Genomic DNA, 19,831 nt, shown 5'->3' with positions numbered 1-19,831 from the left:
CGCTAAAGGAGACTTTCAGAAGAGGTATTGCTCCGGTTCTCCGCAATGCTTCTGGTTTATCTATTACCATATAATCGGTAATGATTAGCAGAAAAGAAATTAATCTGTAGAGAAAAACGGTCCTTCACTAAAACAGGTATGCGACCGTCTTTATTCTCAACATGTTGCTGGGCGTGGTTTATTGGGCAAATTTTAAGCCTTTTTAAGCCTGATTCACCATATGCGAACATTGTCATTTCTCTCTGCTCTGAAATACCTAATTGCAAATGCAAGATGTCAATATTTTCATGTATATATTTTGCGTTTTTGGCATTTTATGTAGCGTCCCTGTTTTTATGCTGCTTTCACAGCATTTCTTAGAGGGAGAGCAACCGCTGCATATTGTTACGTGCCAGTCGGAAGGAACACAACACAGGCCGCAGAACAACTTGCATTTTTTCTAGAATCAGAGCATCTTTGTCGAGTTAAAAAAAAATTTAACGCGTTTTTAGCATTGAATGGGCAAGGTGTCTACGTTTGCACAAGAAATGAAAAGAAACGTTTCCAACTATCTGCTATCAATAAGATGACTCAGGAATTTTCTGATCGTTTTTTTTGAGCTGGTATAATTTTTACTTCCTTATTCGAAAACAGTGCTGGTGGACATGGATGGATGAAATAAGGTACGTACATGCAGGACGCTCTGTATGCGTCAGCAGCATGTCTTATCTGTCTAGGTTCTCAAGCGTAGCTTTCAAAGAATGCAAAACCAATTCGCACAGCATGCATGCTACATATTAATGCGAAAGCTTTAGACGCCTCATCGACACGAAAACCCGACGTCGCCCAGAAAGTAGCGGCTTTAGAAAACTCGCGATTGGTCGAAACTATGTGACGTCATCAAAGGCAGGATAATATTTATTCATTTATTTATTACCACCTCAAAGGCAAAAAGTTCAGGGCACATGGTTGATTCGATGGATTGTTTGAACGATGATGGGTCGGAATGAAGTACGACGGCGTTGGGCGAGTCATTCCAGTCCAACATTCCAACCAAATGTTCACCAGAAATGTTATATTTGAAATATAATTAGAAGGGGATGGAGTAGAATTGCATTGCCTTCGCATCACTGGAATGCAAGTTCCTTAAGTGGCCTGGTATTTTTTTTACTCCCGGCAGTTACTGCGCCCGCGCCCTGGAATCGGTCTGCCACCACCCTGCCCTGCTGGAAGAGGTCGCCGAGCAGAAGTCGCTGGGTGTGGCCGAGGCCAGCGCATTACTTCGACAGGCTCTGGCGAGGACAGAAGGAATGCACGACTTCATGCGGCTCGCAGGCGTCGTCAAGGAACGAGTCGAGTGCTACCCCAGCAACGGCGCGCGCAAGCAGCTGGACGCCCTCGACAGGGACTGCTGGAGTGCCGTTAGGCGCTACCTGAAGCTGGACGACGTCGCGGAGCTTGGTCCGCCGGGCACCTCATGAGCGTCCAAGAAATATGGCAGACTAGCGCAGTTCGCTGAACAGTTTGTTGCGGCCCGGTTGTTCCTTATGTGTGCTCCTTAGAAGCGAATAAACGACGGAGGCGTACCATGAATGTGCCGTCACGATGGCAAAGGACTAGTGACGATCTGTGATGGTTTTCGAGCATTATCGGCGCACAGCAAAGTGAATTACATTGTTGAAGGGAAATCACAGTGCTAGCTGTTCTCTGCGTTCTGTACGGGTGCAATAAAGCATTGAAACCACGTGACGATTGAAGCGTTCACTTTGGCTGTGCTATTGTGTTGGCTGGTTGGCGAATAAGTGCGCGTCGTCCATGTTCCGGTCTTCCTTCATTCGGGCTTGGCTGTTCCTGCTTTGCCTTCCTACTTGCCAGAAAAGCTTCGAACGGTGGCGCCACTGCCTTTCTCTGCGGCTCTCGATTACCTTGCTTAGGTGGGCTTTTTTTTTCACCAATGGCGGCTAAGTTGCTGCACGCGGCTCGTCGCTGACAACAGCTGACGTCGCGCGTGTTGTTTCGCATCTTCATTTCTTGCTCTTCACCTGAGTCCGTGGGACGGATGCGTAACGTTGTGGCGCACGAAATAAACTCTGGCGACACAACTTCAGAGGAGGTTGCTCTCGTTGTGTTCTTCTCCGGCTGCTTCATCATTGCCTGATTCGGAGATGTTTTCGAGAGCCGAGGGCCACATGCTGAGCACATCGGGCTGATGGTCAGTTAGGAAGATTTTAGTGCGCGAGCGCCCGACGCCTATCCGCCGCGTTGACTCAGTGGTTAGCGCGCTCGGCTACTGATCCGGAGTAGCCGGGTTTGAACCAAACCGCCGCAGCTGCGTTTTTATGGCGGCAAAACGCTAAGGCGCCCGTGTGCTATGCGACGTCAGTGCACGTTAAAGATCCCCAGGTTGTCGAGATTATTCCGGAGCCCTCCAGTACGGCACTTCTTTCTTCCTTTCTTCTTTCACTCCCTCCTTTATCCCTTCCCTTAGGGCGCGGTTCAGGTGTACAACGATATATGAGACAGATACTGCGCCATTTCCTTTTCCCCAAAACCAATGATTAATTTTATTATTATTACGCCTGAAACCAGGTAGACCTGCAGAAATAAAATAAATACGGCCGCGACTGCTCAGCACCTTGGTTTCGAACCAGCAGCGATGTGAACAGACCCGCTTCGCGGGCCGTTGCACGACAGCGCTATGATATCTCCACTTTTGAAACGGAAATCTTCACTACGCTGGTCAGGGCCGAGGTCTGCGGCAGCCGAACTGGTGAGTTATGCGCATGCGCGAAAACGAGTGACGTCACGCGCCGCACAGGTGGTCGCTCCTCGCCGCTGCCGCAGCCGTCGCCGCCGCCGACTCCGTCGCCTGCCTTTCGGGGGCGCTACTGCACATGCGCGTCATGTGCATGCGAAAGGAGGCTATATAATGCGCGTGCCAGAGAATAGGCGTGCGCACTCGACATGGAAGGAAAGGAGAGTGCGGCTGTGGCTAGACTACGCAGAAAAGCTGAGAAACTAAATTCGTCCGATCCAGAAGTACTCGATTGGGACGTGGCTGCACAACAGCGAAAAAATGATAAAGCCAAAGCTAAACGTGCAGCCGAAACGCGTGAACAGCGGGAAATACGCCTTGCTAAACGACGTCGGAAAGAAGCCGAAAACCGTGTCTTGGACACATCTTCATCCAGCAGCAGCCAAGCGAGTGAGGAAGAGGAAACAAGAGAGTCAGAAGAGGAAAATCCCAAGATTCGCCGTTACAACGACCACGTGGTACGACTTAGTGAAAGTGCGAGTGCATTTCGCTTGTATATCCAGGCTTAACCAGAGCTAGGCCACTGCCTAATTTTTTTCTTAACCATGCTGGTTGTTGCACTGTGAAAAAATGTCCTATATACATTACCTATTTACAAAGCTCTTTGGAAACGCTCCTATCTCCAATTCTCAACGAATTCAGTCGAGCATCGTCCGGAAACAACGGCGACCTTATCCGAAACTGTAGTGGGCAAAAAAAAAAATCTTCAGCTCAGAGTGGGGTCCGAACCAGCGCTGGTGCCAACTAAACATTTCGTTATAGCTGTTCGGAGTGTGTTCTAACTGGTAACCTCGGGCCCTACGTGCAATATATATAGTCGCATTGCTCATCTTTCAACCGTTCTTCTGAATTCCGGAAGTCTTGAACATCAATTTCGAAATGCTGCTATATTGTAAGGGGCTGTTATAAAAATATTGAAGGTAGTCGTTCATTCTTCCGATGCGTAGCAAAATCTTTCTATTAAAATTTGTCCATCGCTCAAGTCAAGTAGTTAAGATTGCCACAGAAAACCAATATGGAACGTTTCTGACGATAGCTAAAACGTTAATATCAAGAAAATGAAAGCCTGTCGAGGAAAGATCGCCAGGCATGTTGATTGTTATACTGAAATCTTACAATATATGAAAAATGTGCGTTTTAAAATGTTTCCCATTAAAAAATGTGCTTGTCCAAAATTTCTTTGTATGTGTGCTTCCAAACGCTTGGAGCCAGTAACGCTGCCTGCCGTGGCAATGCAGTTGAGCCAATTTTGGCGAACAAAGGGAAAAGATCGACTCTGTCGCCACTGACACACTTAATTTATTTCTTTAGACATTCTATAGACGGTACATAGACGTTTGTTTATAAAGTGTATGGACTTTCTGCAGACAAATGCTACAGACAGTTTGTAGATAATCTATACATTTATAAATGTACAATTTTAGTCGAATTTTGTCTATGAGAAACAAAATATAGGCAATATAATCTATTAGAAGCGTATAGACGGTCTATAGATCATTTTATACGGGCTCATATAAAGATGGTCTTTAGACTTTCAATAGACTTCTCTATTGCCTTCCTATAGATACTTCCTTCTGTGTATTCATATTCCACATACTGTCCATAGAAAATATTGGACGAACACTCGAGCTCCGCCTGGAGGATATGGCGCGGTAGCGTAACGGGTTATTTCCCATATACGGAGAACTGGCCATTCTCAACTTGACATTCATAGATCCCCGGGAGTCCTCATACCGCTCCTGACTTAGTGGTGCAGCGTGTGAGTGACGCGTCTCTGCCCTGCGATGCCAGGTTCTCCCAGCGGTGGGCCTTGTGCGGCCCGGGTTGCTCTTCCTGTGCGACCAATCAATAATTTATGTGCCACCTGCGACGGTGGGAAGTTTGATCACTATCCGCTGGACAGGTTGTGATGACGCCGCAATGTCACGCCACCTAGGAGGCCCACCTGCCTCCTAGGCTGTTCTATGAGGACCACCTGCCAGAGCAGTGCTGGCGATTTCTCGCCCACAACGCCGACGCCGGATTTACCGCGTTTCGGGGTTTCAACGCTATCCCGTCAATGACTTTTTGTTGCTAGAAACAAGCTACAGGCTTGCTCTTGGGCTAGTTGTTGTTCCGTGATCTTTGATGAACAAGGGCAAAAAGACAACAGACAAATACAAGAACGGCGTGGACGGAAGCGCTGAACTGTAACAAGGCTTATTTCAGAAGAAAGGGGGACAACATATTTATACAGTTCCAACTCCAGACCATTGACGTAGAAACTGGGAAAGAACCATTATGATTTGAAAACGGCTAAGGAGATGAAGATGAAAATTGGTTTTTAACAAAAGCAAATGAAACAGTATCTGTCTCATCTCGGCGGACACTTGAACCGCCCCATAAGGGAAGGCGCAAAGGAGGGACTAAGAGAAGAGAGGAAGAGAGAGGTTCCCTAGTGGAGGGTTCCAGAATAATTTCGTCCAAAAACAGAAAACGGCGTGACAAGTAGGGAAAAAAAATTGCGCAAAAACAAAAAGGAGAGGCACTAGCCAGCAAAATCTGCAAAGGTGCTCATTTTCTTCTTGCTATCAAAAGGCAAAAACAAAATGTTGCTAAGATGGACGGCCCACATGGAGCATGGCAAAAAAAAAAAACTCACCGTTATACAAATATAGACCGTGATCTTAAGAGCGAAAAACGATAAAATAGGTAAAAGGCCAACGAGCAACACCGCGAAAAGCTAAAAAGATAAAAGGTACAATGCTGTAAAAATGGCTTTTAGTTCTGGTTGTACCTGGAGATACGCGATAACTACAGCTGGCCGAGTGGAACTCGCTCAGTCGAATTGCAAAGTCTATCTTTCGCCGCTCCGTTTCGCTGGGCGTTCCTTCTTCATCCTCGTCCCACTTGACACGGCGCATGCGCACAGCTGTTGCAAATGTTGCGCGCCGCGCCGCCGGCAGCAGCAGCTGCTACACACCACGTGACCAACCCACGTAACCAACGGCGCCACCACGGTGGCCACGGCGCTGCCAATGACCACGGCGCCGCCATGCTGAAGGCTCGAAATGCTAGCGTATTGTAGCTGCCGCTACAAATCCAAGTGAACTGATAAAAGTAAAAAAAAACATGAATAAAATAAGGCAACTGTTATAAAACACATGATGAAGCTGTACATGACGGAAGCTAGGAGTCATCGAAATTAAAGAGCCTAGGGCATGTTTTTTCAATTTGTCCTGTTCATCGATGGGAGATTAACAGGGTAATTATTTTAAAGATTATTAACTGGAAAGCGGAAGAAAAACTCTTTGTTTTAACAACTGCGCTGCTACGACGGCTGTCCAATCTTCTGCTTTCGGGTATTATGTGTTGTGTAACGTAACCTCGATTGTTCACCAGCGCCACCTTCGTCCATAGCGGCGCACGTAATACGTCCTGTATTACCGCTAGTGCCACGTTGGAACGTGGTCAAACGGTGAGGGCGGAAGCTGTGCGAGAACCCTCTTATGCTACCTATGGAATCAAGACTGCTAGAACCGAGACCCTCGTTAAGCTATTGAGCTGACAACCGAAGGGAAAAGAGGGGCTCGTTATGACATATATGATGGAAGCCAACAATGGTTGTAAACTGTGCGAAAAATACGGGCACGTACGAGGAACACAAAGAAGAGCTTCGACTTTCAACTTAACGTTTCTTGTTTGGCCCGTGAAAATATATACACCGGCCACAACCAACCAGTGTTGGCAGTAACGTGTTACATGTAACTGTGTTACCGGTTACCGGTTTTTCGGTAACTTAGTAACGTACTCGTTACCATTTGGGAACTGTAACGGTAACATTCTTCGGTAACGTGACGTGTCATGTTACTAGTTACTTTTTGTTCCAGTTGCCCCCATTCCGCCCACCTTTTTTTTTGGAAAAGAAAGCGCAGAGCGCCTAAAGTGATGTTGCAAATAAAAAGAAACTAGATGCTCTCGATGAATTTTTTTGCGGCTCGCATGCATGCCAGAAAACACCTGCCCTTGACGACGCATCCAACTAAAACAAAAGACACAGAATAGCCATAAAGCACGAAACACGTGCACGAACACGCAAACACTTGCCTTCGCCTACCCCCCTTCCCGAACGACTCACAAACACAACTCTCTACAGAGTGGAAGCGTGCGGAGCATTCTGGAAGATCATATTTTTCAGAAGTACTGTAAATTTGTTGACAGTTCAGCGTTGTTTTCTTTGTGAAGTTAGAATTGATGGTGAAGTGTCATATCGTGTTTAATGTCACATTCAGAAAATGGCTTCACCATGTGCCACAGAGTTTGAACCCACCACATGCAACTCTAGAGGCAGCTTTAGGCCACTATAACATTGCTAAGCTCGTGCACATTTGTGCAAAGTAATCTCGTTAAATCAGGATTTCGTGTAAAATGGTTGTTTGGTCTAGAAGTTATATAAGAAATATGAGCTTTATAGAATTGTTATCGTGAGTTCATAAGGCGAAGACGCGCTAATTAAAACTTATGGTCATGAAGTAAGGGGTAAATTAACGCGCGGTACTTTTTTTGGTAACGGTAACGGTAACTCGTTACTTTTTTTGTAGGTAACGTAGGGCGGTAACGCGTTCCTTTTTTCTTAGCGTAACGAGTAGCTTATTTAGTTACTGTTTTTCGGTAAGGCCTACAACACTGCAACAACAAAACAAGGCGACAATCCCTTGAACAGATATATGCTAACAACTGTTGAACGTGTAAAGAGCGGCGTCATTATTTCCCTCGCTGCTAATGCCAACGAAGCACTACTGCCACATAAGTCCTCATTCCTCGCGATTTCTGCGGCTTGTGAAAATTTTCGGGTAAGTTGATTGCGATGTGTGCACTTATCACTCTCGTTTTGGGCGATGTGCGGCTTGCAATCTTTAGAGTCCCTACAGTGAATGCTAAGGTGCCCTTTCACCGTTTCGTATGTATTGTTGTGATGCTCCTTGAGGCGGCCATTGAGGCATCGTTGCGTTTGCCCAACACGTTGGTGACCGCACGATAGCGGGACTGATTAAAAAAAAAGATACCTTCCAGACAATTAAGATATAAATTGATTTCGGTCTCGTATGGAGCATGGTTGGCAACGTACGGAGCATTAATGACCTTCTTGCAAATCTTCGCCACCTTGTAAGGGGCTGCAAAGACAACTTTAAAATTTACTCAATTCCCTATCTGTTTCAATTTGCGTGAGAGGCTGTGGATGCATGGAACCCCTGTTAGTTTTTTCTGGACGGTTTCGGATGGTGCCTCATTCTTGTTCGCTTTGGGTAACTTTAAGCCTGAAAGAATTGATTCCCCTATTGCGACGAGCAGCTGTTTGGGATAACGGGTCTTCACTAATCGGTGGGCCTGATAACGGAAGCTACCTTTCATGAAATCCAAGCATGATTTCGTAATTAATATAATAGGACTTGGCTGCGGCTCGCTTTAATAGTTTAGAATCTGATGATTAAAATGGAAGCAATGGTTTACTGTTACGTGGTTCACACGTCCAGAATATATGACTACAGACACAAAAGACAGCTCGAGGTCCAGGAACCTGATCACGTTATCTTCAGGCAATTCACAGGATAATTTGAGCGGATGAAGGCACTCTTCAAAAATAATTTGGACCTGACGCATAATTCCTTTGAAGCCATTAACGTTGGAGTCATTCAGTTCAAGTAATCATCTAAGGAGCGGAAGCACTGCACAACCTTTGATCTTCTTAATTGACTTATAGGCTTCCTGTCTTTTTGTGCTAAAAGAAGATCTCTTAGCACAGGTGCATTACATGATGCAATGCATAGCCCTTGTTTTTGCAGGTTGATTTCATCTTTCCAGGTGGCAAAGGTAGATGTTAGATACATTCGTAATAGGGCTAAAAAACTCCTCACAGACAGGCCTGTCTCTTTTTGGAACGCCGCGACACCTCGCCGGTCAATGAAACTTTCAATGCACGAAAGCAGCTCGTCATGCGGTAATGAGTAGTACAGATCTTTCACATCAAGCGAGCAGGCCATTAGAAAGTGACATTCGTCGAAAGCGTCATTCGCGCAGTGTCACACGATGAGGTTTGCTGACACTCGCTGCAGAATGCGCTTTCCCCATAGTGAGTTCGGCGAACTCACTACACTTGGTCCGGCAACGCGAGTGTGTCGTCTCTGCAGCTCTGACGTAAAAAGAAAAATCTTTTCAGTATTAAAAGGTCTTAAAATCTCCATCTTAATTTATTGATCGTGTTTCTTTAGGGAGAACTTGTTTTGAGTATCAGAAACTGAAAAAATGCGCGCACCTGAACTACTCCCGTTTTCAGTGCTGGCGCGGCCAAGTTTTGTTGGTTTTGTTGTTTGTCGCCATTTCGGTCCACAACTGCGAGGATGGCAGCAGGAAGCTCCACCGAATTCAGCTGCGCCGCTGAGGAAAAGGGCAGGGCTTCCTAGTCGGATTCCGACACCCTCACTTTATTTCGTATATGAGAGGACCATATTGTTGATCTCCGCCGAGCAAAGCGGAATGCTAAAGACTATTCTGCATGCCATGAAGGAAAAATTGCAAGACGCTGGCGTCGTGAAGGCGGTTAAAGAAGTGAGGAAAAAGATAGAAAACCTCGGCAATAAGTACAGGTGAGTTTTGCGTTCACGATATGAGCTCGTTTGAGCTTAAGCATGGATAAGATATTGAGGCACGCAATGTCAAGCGCTTGTGGTTTGTGGAGAACCTGTTTCACCCCTCCATTTCGACGCAGCCCGTCTTCACCATCGTGCGTCAGGAGAGCACCGGCTGGGCGAGGAGGAAAGTCTCTCTCATAGGGGAAGCGAAAACAGCGACGGGAGCGCCACCTCGTATGTTACGCAGATTTCCGCGGAGCCGATGAGATTCTCTTCGGGATCCGGCCAGCGTCACGAGCGTTGCAGCCGCACGCTCTCGTCACATTCCGCTGCAGGCGCACGGAGATCCGTCGTGCCTTGCCGCTGGACTTCTGGTTCCAGGCAGCGACGCGAGTGCAGCAAACGCGTGCTCTGGTCACCTTCCCCAGCAAATGCTCGGGTATGGCTTTCCCACCACCGCACCCGGGGCTGAGCCGAGCGGAGGCGATGCTGTTCAGACAATTACAAACTGGTAACCCACCTCAGTGTTAATGAATCATCTGCACCCGAAGGTATATGTGAGTGATGTGTGCCGCGTACGCCAGCGGGAGAGGGCCACCCTGACGCACATCCTATGGGATTGCACCAAGTTCCCCGACGAAGCTTCGACAAGTACAACGATTCCGCCCAGACTCGCGGCTGCGGTGCAATGCTATGGCCACGAAATCCAAACCTGGGCCGTCCACGTTGCCCCTCAGGGCGACCGACCGCGGGGGGAACACGCGCTGGAGTTGAGTAGAGACCACCCGCTGAGAAGACATCAGGGCCCGCGTCGCGGCGCCATTTAGTCACGGTGTCGTTTTGCAGGCGACTAAACAAGGTTGTTTCCTCCTCCTCCTCCTCTTACGTAGCTTTCTATTGCCGAGGAATGCGTCGTTAATATTTTGTAGCTAGCTGACCCGCTGTGTGTTAATTGCAAGTGTAATAAATAGCATATGAGAGTTCACGCTTTGTCGTCCCCTCTCTTTGTTCCCTCGAGCACGAACCCCTCCGCGGTTAGCGAGCGGAAACGCTGCATCCGCGGAGTGGGAGTGCGGGGGGGGGGGGGGGGGGAAGGCTGGTTCTCCCATATTTCCACAATGGCGGCCAACGTGGGGCAAGCTCTTGGGACGAGGGATGACAGTCATTTCGGTTTGTGGAATGCCCGCCCGGACTTGACCAGCGTTAGGCCTGACCCGAATTGGGAGTTCCTAGCAAGGCAAAGATGCTTTCTTGACAGCGAGATGAGCGTAATAGCACCATGAGAGAATTGGCGTGCATGCTACGCTTTTGATGAGCACTTCATCAGTACACCTTCTGAAGGTGAACTTACGAGGTCCGCACATGGAGAGCGAGACCGAGACGTCCACGGTGAACAGCAAGCCAGAAGCGAGTGAATGCGGAAGCCTGAAGGGTGGCCCGATTTTTCTTGTACATACGCGTAAATATTCTCTGTTCTGTCTCTTTGGCTCTGGGAGCTGGGTGCCGTAATCAGCTGATTTGCATTGCAGCCGTGACTGCAGTAAAAGCACCGGGGCGCTCCGACACTGTGGGAAGCGGTGCGCGTCGTTCGCTCAGAAGTTGCTTGTTTGGCAGCGAGCGAGTTAGGGTAACCTTGGCAGAAACGTATCTTCTCGTGGCATTGTGTTCTATCTGCTGTCCTTGACCCTTTGTTGGCACCGGCAAGTGTCTGAGCGAGTAGGCCTAATGCACTTAGGGAGCTGCCTGTCGCTGTTGGGTGGACATAGTCGTACCGTGGCACAAGCACGCGCAAACGGGTTTGCTTGTTTTATGTTAACCTCGCTAGAGAGGAGAAGTCTCGCTAAAATACAAAAAGCTGACTTTGTTCAAACGAACTTGGTATTTTTTTCGGCTGCGAAGCGAAACGATAATTTCGCAGGACCAGAGACGTTAATGCAGTTCAAGTGAGCTTGACATCACCATGCCTGAAAGCGAACCGCGAATGTGCTTCGACCGAAGAGAGCCAGCTACGTTCAAATAAACCGAGCGTTTGGACGGTGCCGGATACAATTGTTTGGCACTCGCATTGATCCGCATTTTACCAAATGGTCTGTTAGCGCTGTCTTGATTGCCTATGATTCAAACTTTTGGGGATCATAGGAGCGATATGCAGAGTTCAAGTGAAGCCGGCCCGGCCTGCTGTCCACTGTATGGGTCCCTGCCTGCGGCCGTGAGTCATCATAAGCTGTGGAGTATCCGGCGAGCAGTTTGCAGCGGCTACGAGAGGGGGGGGGGGGGGGAAGCCCCCCTAGCTTCCAACAAAGGCGCGTCAGCGCGAACAACACCCTGCCGGCATGCTAATTTTAGATGCCTGCCGCGGGCAAAGACGGGTGCCCGGTGACCTTGCTGCTCATCGGATGACCCCGGCACCCCGCCTGTACGAGCTGGCTTGCAGTCGTCACCGCAGCGCTCGTGGACACTTCGTCGTCGGCATAAATGGATGAGTTAAACCGTAGGCCAACATTTAAGGAGCGAGAAATGTGGAGAACCTGTTCCCCCATCCATTTCGACGCGGCCCATCTTCACCATGGTGCGTCAGGACAGCACCGGATGGGCGAGGATGAGTCTCCCTCATAAGGGAAACGAAAGCAGCGATGGGAGCGCCACCTCGTATGTTACGCGGATTTCTGCGGAGCCGTTGAGAGTCTCTTCGTGATCCGGCCAGCCTCACGAGCGGTTGCAGCCGCACGCTCCCCTCACCTTCCTCGGCAGTCGCACGGGGATCCGTTGTGCCTTGCCGCTGGACTTCTGGTTCCAGGCAGCGAAGCGAGTGCTGCAAACGCGCGCTCTGGTCACCACCCATCAAATGCTCGGGGATCGCTTTGCCCCAAGAATGCGGCGTTCACGGGAAAACCCGGCAGCCATTGTCGGCGCATACAAATGTTAGCCACCGATACCTCCGCAGTCGCGCCCCTGCCCCAGCCGGTAAGTCGGAAGTCCTTACGTAGCCTTCTGTTCATGAGGAATGCCTCGTTGATGTTTTGTGGCTGGCTGTCGCGCTCTGTTAACGCTATGTCGTCACTTTCCTTGGTTCTCTCAAGCACGAACCCCTCCTTGGTTAGCGAACGGGAACGCTCCCCCCCCCCTCCCCCCCCCCCCTATATTTCAACAGGTTGTGCAGAGGTATGCAGGCTTGCCTACATTAGAGCGCCGGAGTGGTGTGCTTTGGAGCGAAGTAAAATATTCTTGGGGTCTTGATGCTATGGCTTTCATCGCTCTAAATCAATGCAGCTTCGGTAAGGTGCGAGCGTGGGCTGTGGAAACCAGTACTAGCTCCTGATTTTTCATTCGTTTGCTTGCAGCGGTCCGCACGAGCTCTCTTGGAGGTTTCTCACCACTGTGCTGCGGTGACATGCGTGGGCACAGCATCCAGGTGTTTTTTTTTTGTACTGTATGCAGTTTTTGCGGCTTTGCGCGTACGAAAGGAATGCGTGATCACAACTGTGCGAGGCCACTGAAATTAAGTCGTGTGTGGCTTCTCCGGACAGCACGTGGCTGTCGGCGTGGCTGCACAAGTAGTTGCGATATTGGCACAATAGCTACAGAGCGCTCGTATATTAATTTTAGCACGAAACAGCGTATAATGAACTGTCTATGAAATTCTGCCACCATATTAGCGTGTTTTTATTTCAAATGCCCGTTAGCCGTCAGCAGAACAATTCGGTAGTGCGTCCCAACAAATTTGTTTTTAATGATTGTCATAAAGAACATTTAAACAACAGGCAATAGATAATTAGTAGCTGAACAGTACGGCTGCAATTTATGTCACACATGGTACCGAGCTTTTTCATGGGGTTAAAGTGGTTGATGTTAACGAAGAGTTTTAAAAAATCTTGCAAAATAACGAGGCGGCACCACATTTTGTATGCACAAGGTGTCAAACTGCTGAAGGACATTCTTCCTAAATGAAAATAAATTCCTTATTGCAAGCTGTAAGTTCAATGTATCGCTTGAGGTGCAATTTTCAGTACATCGTAAACTGGCTGGCGATCGGACACAAGCTTCTTTTTCCTTGGTGACAATGGCATGTATTAAGGCAGGATAGCAAGGTTTAAAATTTAATCAACGTAACTTCCAAAGCTGCCTTTCGGAAACAGCGGATAGAACAAAATTTTTTTCCAGTATTTCGGTTCTACTGACATCATTATTGAACAGCACACTGAAGACAACGAAGAAAGACGACAATACAAGTGCTGAGTTGTCTTCCTCTGTCGTCCTGACTGCGTTCTTTAATGACCGGTACCTACCAACTCGTCACGTTAGTTCACCAACACCTATGTGGCGCCTATTATGTGGCAGTGTGTCCATATTATAGAAAGACAATGTGTAGCATTGCATGAAATCTGTGCGTCACGTCCAGTTAATGTGCATAGTTTGCAGGTTTCTCAGTCGAAAAAAAAACTACCGGTTCCGCCGCAGTAACTTGGACATTCTGCTGTGATTTACACAGATTTCTTGGTTCACTGCCAATGAATGGCAGCACCGTGAGGGAGGAATCCTTGTGGACTGAAGATGCTTCTCCCGAGGAGGTTTGTTCTTTCCACATCTCTGACAGCAGTAAAGGGGGGTTTGGTGGTGTCATTGGCAAAATTCAATTTGCAAGCGTTGCTTTGTTTACTTATTGGGGCCAGGCAAGTGTTCATTAATCATCATCCTAAATGCGTCCGCTACAGGACAAATTCCTCTCCGATCTCCAATTGATCGTGTCCTCTACTCGCACAGCTGCGGCTACCTTACCTCTGCAAACTTTCTATTCACTTTCTGCTGCCCCTTGCTACGATTGCAGTCTTTTGGAAGGCATTCTTGCCGTAAGGGCTCATCACGTGCATGGACAGGGAATGTCATGCATTCATATCACATGGCTTGCTCCTCATTTTTTCTTCATTTCAACTAGGATAGCATTGAGTTTTTTCTTGGAACCATTCTACTCTCTTCCTGTCTCTTTGCGTTACATCTATCATTTACCTTTACATAGCTTACAGAGCTGTCCTGAACTTAATTTCAAGCCTTTTCGTTAGCCTCCAAGCTTCGGCCTCGTCGGTGAGTTTAAGATGTGACAGTTGTATGCTTTCTTCTTGAGGGATACGAGTAAGGTGCTGTTCATGACCTGCTATTTATGAAGCAGCCCCTAGTTTACCTGAACATGGCCTATGCGTTTTGCTCTGGCCTGGCACCAATTTGTTGTCTTTCAGATCTTAAACGTCATGGTCAGTGCCAGAGACTTACAAGACGAACATGCCAGGACACCGTGCAAGGTGCTGACGACGTCGCGACGCCAGCGCCACAGACTCCACCATCAGCAGCCGCCGATGCTTCGCCGACCACAGAGCAGCGAGCGAATGAAAACAAGCGGCCAGCTACCCCGAGGCGCCAGACAAGTCACCTGTCTGTTCTTCAAGGTTTCCTTGAAGAACAGCGGCAGTGCCGTTTAGCATTAGAAGATTCAAGAAAAAATAAATGGAGATGCGAGAGCGACATCTAGACCTTCTTGTGTAAGCAGGGCGTCGAGAAAGAGGTCATTTGAAACTTAGGCGGACTTGTGAAAAAGCAAAATGTTTTGATTGGCAGCTAATTGTGCGGTGATATAAGAAGCACATGAATGATGGATGTGGTACACACCGTCTACAACAGTTCTTTACTAAGAGTTATTGACAAGAATTATAAACCATACGAGAACTAATGAATGGAAGACAGCGCATAGACGTCCTGTCACCTACCCTATGTGTCTTGTCCGTTTTTGCGCCTAAAAACCATTTAAGTGTGATAGCGTATCGGGTAGAATAATCGGTAGCAACGGCATTCCACTCGTTCCCGGAAGTCGATGTGGGAAAAGGCCCGAGCAGATCGAGACCAACACGGAAAAATGGCTCAGTAGGAGTGTAGATGGGCTGAAGCGGGCCACTAGGCGGGAGCGGGGGCGTTTTCCGGCGCTGACATTGATCGCAGGCAGCAAAGTAACCGCGGACAGAGCGGTAAAGGCCAGGCCAGAAGAACCGCCGGAGCACGCTGTCGTACGTTCGGGACACGCCGAGGTGCCCTGCAGTAGGTGCGTCATGAAGCTGGGCAAGGACTGTGGGGCGGAGATGCGTCGGGACGACGAGCAAGAGGTCGGCCCCATCAGGGTGCATATTTCGACGGTAGAAAATATCGTGCTGCAGCACGAACAGGCTCAGGTCAGGATCGGAAGTGCCGCTTCGGAGGCGGTCGATTATAGGGCGCAGAGATGGATCACGGCGCTGCTCATCGTCGATGTGTAGAAAGTCCGAGATGGACAAAACACAATCGTCGGTATCATGATTGTGGGAATCAGGAGGATCGACAGGATGGCGGGACAAACAGTCAGCGTCTTGGTGGAGCTGGCCGGACTTGTAAACAACAATAAATGTGTATTCCTGCAAGCCCAAGGCCCAGCGACCCAGTCGGCCTGTGGGGTATTTAAGAGAGGAGAGCCTACACAAGGCATGGTGGTCCGTAACGACGCAGAAGGGCCGCCCAAACAAATAAGGGCGGAATTTTGTTAACGCCCAAACAAGTGCAAGGCACTCCCGCTCAGTGATGGAATAGTTACGTTCCGAGGGAGATAGCAGGCGGCTGTCGTAAGCAATGACACGATAGTGGTCGTGCTGGCGCTGAGCAAGGATGGCCCCAATACCATGGCCACTGGCGTCGGTGCGAAGTTCCGTAGGCACAGAATGGTGGAAATGGGCCAGCACAGGTGGAGCAGTGAGGGCTGCAACCAACGTTTATAGATACTTTTTTTAGTTCCCAAACTCCTCCGCTGAAAGCGGGCGCTGCTTGTACCCGGGCGGTGAGAGGGCGCTACAGTCGAGGTTTGCGCGGTCGCCGGCGCGCGCGCGGCCCCTTTCCCGCCGTTAATTCTTAGCCCGTGCACGCGTTTGTCGTTGCCTTTTTTTTGTTCATTTGTGTTCCTGTGCGCTCTGCGAACACGTGGTACCCATCGTGCACTCAGAACAACAAACGCTGCTGGCCGTGAAGCAGCTTTCGAGCGCGACGATGCCAACTTGCTTCGTGCCCGGCTGTACAAGAGCAACCCGGAGAAACGGCACTTTTTTGCCCCGCCATCCGATCCGGAGCTTCTCGGAATCGAGCTATTCCGCGTGCAGACAAAGTGCTCAGCAAGACTTGCAAGGTGTGTGACGTACATTTTGTGGCATTGTGAAGACTTACAAGCATGTCATTGACGGTCAGATTGTCGAGATGGGGTGTTGGGCACGGAAGCCTGATGCAGTTCCGTGCCAATTCCCGAATGTTCCGAGCTATTTATCGAGAAATCGCAAGAGACGGCGGTCGCCAAAAAAAAAAAAAGACCCAGCGTACCTATCAATGCGGCCCCTGCTAATGCCACATTTGCGGAGTCCCACCTAGAAATTCCTGAAGCATTGTCTGATCCCGTGCAAGGCATTGATTTCGCACAGATTGTGGAAAAGAGCTCGTCGATACAGCTTCCGAGAAACTGGAGAATGGCGGCCCTTGAGGAGGAGGCGGGAAAATACAAAGAGGTTGTCTTTTATGACGCCGGGATGAAGGAAGGCGTTTATACCATCCTGAAAAGTGTCGTATTTCGTGAGGACCTGACCTACGTTGTCCAAGCAAATGGAAGGTTGTTGTACAAGTGGGATGCGGACATTCAGGTTTTTTCTTTGATAGATATAGAGGCAATTTTGCAGATTGTGCACACAAAGCAATTTTGCCGTGGTTGCTCTGACTTCGATGTCGCCAGCTGCAGGAGCGTGGCCCAAAATGCTAGAAGCACGCTCTACCATAAAGACTGCACTGTTTTGACAAGTGCGGACAAAGAAGTGTGTGCTATGTGCACCAGCTTGGCAAAATGTTTGAAGCGGAGGGCAACATCGACACGACCGAAGAAAAAGGTGCCTGTGGCAGCAAGTGTGCTGAGAAAGCGGCTAATCCGTGCCACTGCAGCACGAGAACGAAAAAAGCAAGAAGTGAAGCGGCTCAGTGAGAAGCTGAAGAATGCGTTGACAAGAACTCTGGATGAAATCACCCAAGATTTGCCTGAGATACAAAAAATGGCCCTCCGAGGAGCTGTAATGCAGCAGGCAGCAAAATCGCCCCGTGGTCATAGATACACAGCCGACTGGCTTATGGTCTGCTTACTTTTGCGGCTAACAAGCCCGAAGGGCTACAAGGCCCTTTCTAGTATGAAAGTTCTTCCCTTCCAAGTACATGTCGCCTCCTGCAGCTGCTGAGGGGTCTGCCGTGTGAGTACGGTTTAAACAAATTTGCCCTCGAAAGCATTCAGCTTCAAATGACAGGAAAGCCAGAACATCAAACCTATGGCTGTATAATAATTGATGAGGTGAAGTTGCGGGAAACAACGGAATTTAACAGAACATCTTGTAAATTTTATGGATTTGTCGACTATGGCGATGTTGCCAAAGCGAATTCTGAACAACTAGCAGACCATGCTTTAGTTATAATGTTCAATCCCATGTTCGATTCGTGGGTTCAGCCCATTGCAAGCTATGCCACAAAGGGAGCAGCACCAGGCTGATTGCTGGCAAAAATAGTAGTAAACTCTGTTCTGCAGCTTCACCAGCATGGTGCCCAAGTCTTCGCTGTAATCAGTGATGGTGCTGGAAACAATAAGTCAATGTGGAAGCACCTTGGGGTCAGCGGAAAGCTTGGCGAGGCCCAATGCAGGGTGGAACACCCATGCCTCCCTGACGGTGCATTTTTGCATTTCATATGCGACATGCCGCACATAATCAAGTGTGTTCGAAATCATTTGATGAAGCACAAGTATGGAGAGGTAAGTTATTATAACCACGCCTTCTTATTATGTGGAGAATTGTTTCTTTTGAATGAGCATGTGTGCCTTGCTTTTATTCCCTTCAAACGTGGCAATTTTATTGCAGATCGGGGACCATCGAGTGAACTACCATCACTACGAGGGGCTTTATGAGGAGGAAAAAAAGGCTGAGATTAAAGTGGTGCCAAAACTGACAGAGTATCACGTCAAGCCGCAGAGGCTTCAGACCATGAATGTTCGCCTGGCAACACAAGTACGATATTTCAGATGCCTTTCCCTGCCAACATGTTATTACTCTTTCCAGATTAAAAACTGCGTATGCACGCTCCTACCACAGACAGTTCATATTTCCAGTGTGGGCAACGTTTATTGATTGGGAAACAATATGTTAAGCTTCTATATTCTGAAGCTTGCTGACTTGTAGCTGTAGTAAAATCAGGAAACTGTTTTTCAGCTTTTCAGCCGCAGTGTGGCGACGGGGTTAAAGGTCTACCGGCAGCTAAAAGTACCTGGCTTTGCCGACAGCGCAGAGACTGAAAAAGTTACTTTGCTGCTAAATGATCTTTTTGACATCCTGAATGCCAAGATTCCTCAAGCTGGAATAAGAAAAGGCTCTCCTAAAATTAAGGTAATCAGTTTCTGTGTACTCAGTTTAAAAGAATCAATCAGAAATCTCTTAATGTGAGAAGAAAAAAAAATAATTTTTATAGTATAATGCACCATTTCTGTTGCAGTTTAATATATATTTTTTTTCATCTACACACATTTTTTTTCAGTTTTTGGAGGAATTCCTCGACATGATGAACCGGACGGAAGCAAGAGGAAATATCAAACTCATTGCATCAAATCAAACCGTTGAGTCCCTGCGGGTGACATTGATGTCAGTGCTATCCATTATAGACTTCTTACACAACAAGGGCGTCAGCTATATTCTCACAGCGAAGTTAAACCAAGACCCGCTTGAGGTAATTAGACTGGCACGTTGAATAAGCCTTGAAATGCTCATATATAATGTTTTTTTTTTATTCCAGAGATTCTTTGGCCTAGTGAGGTCATTTGGAGGTGACGAAGACCACCACCACCCTACAGTGACCAAGTTTAGCCAATTATTTAGGCTGCTTTCTCTTTACACACCTGTTGAAGTAGCTGTGAAAGGGAACTGTGAGATGGGAACTGATCGTGTATTACTTAGTGCCTTCAAGAGCCTCGGAGAAAAGCGTCGCGACGCCCTTATCCAGAAAAAGGCTATGAAAGAACAGGTCTGGCAGGAGCTGATGACGATACCTTTCAGGGACCTCTCCAATGCTTCCAACGACAAAAGATGCAGTGTTCCATCACCAGAAGAAACAGCCTTGTACTATTTGGCAGGCTATGTGGCTTTCAAAATGAAAAAGAAAACGCAATGTGAACTCTGCAAAGCGGACGCACTTGGCACGCAGGATTCTCTGCCGCGTGAGGCTATGCTCATTATTGAGCGTGAATATGTCAGTGGCAGTCTCGCGTATCCTTCCGAAAAGCTGTTTGCCTGTGTAAGCACGGTAGAGGGCACTATAAAACAGGCTAGAAAGGGCGAGTTGTTTGGCGACCTGTTTTGGA

The 19,831-nt window shown here is 48.2% G+C and overlaps 1 protein-coding gene and 1 long non-coding RNA gene across 3 annotated transcripts in view; both read left to right on the top strand.

Annotated features, from left to right (window-relative positions):
- Positions 1 to 1,565, top strand: part of LOC144100709 (uncharacterized) — a 132,260-nt gene extending 130,695 nt beyond the window's left edge. The window contains exon 3 of one of the 2 annotated variants that reach the window (XR_013307813.1): positions 1,160 to 1,252. Coding sequence is in view for 1 of the 2 variants with exons in the window: in XM_077633552.1 (XP_077489678.1) it covers positions 1,160 to 1,460 (301 nt within the window). In the remaining variant the exon portion in view is untranslated. Of the gene's footprint in view, positions 1 to 1,159 lie in introns of both variants that reach the window. The other variant, XM_077633552.1, reaches the window with a different exon arrangement.
- A 16,815-nt stretch (positions 1,566 to 18,380) lies between these two features.
- On the top strand, positions 18,381 to 19,179 carry LOC144100708 (uncharacterized). The gene is made up of 3 exons (XR_013307812.1): positions 18,381 to 18,488; positions 18,690 to 18,863; positions 19,012 to 19,179. It is a non-coding gene; the product is annotated as an uncharacterized LOC144100708 (long non-coding RNA).
- The last annotated feature ends 652 nt before the right edge of the window (positions 19,180 to 19,831 follow it).

This window comes from Amblyomma americanum, chromosome 8 (genome assembly GCF_052857255.1).
Source record: "Amblyomma americanum isolate KBUSLIRL-KWMA chromosome 8, ASM5285725v1, whole genome shotgun sequence".
NCBI classification, from domain to species: domain Eukaryota; kingdom Metazoa; phylum Arthropoda; class Arachnida; order Ixodida; family Ixodidae; genus Amblyomma; species Amblyomma americanum.
This window is presented reverse-complemented; position numbering and strand designations above follow the sequence as displayed.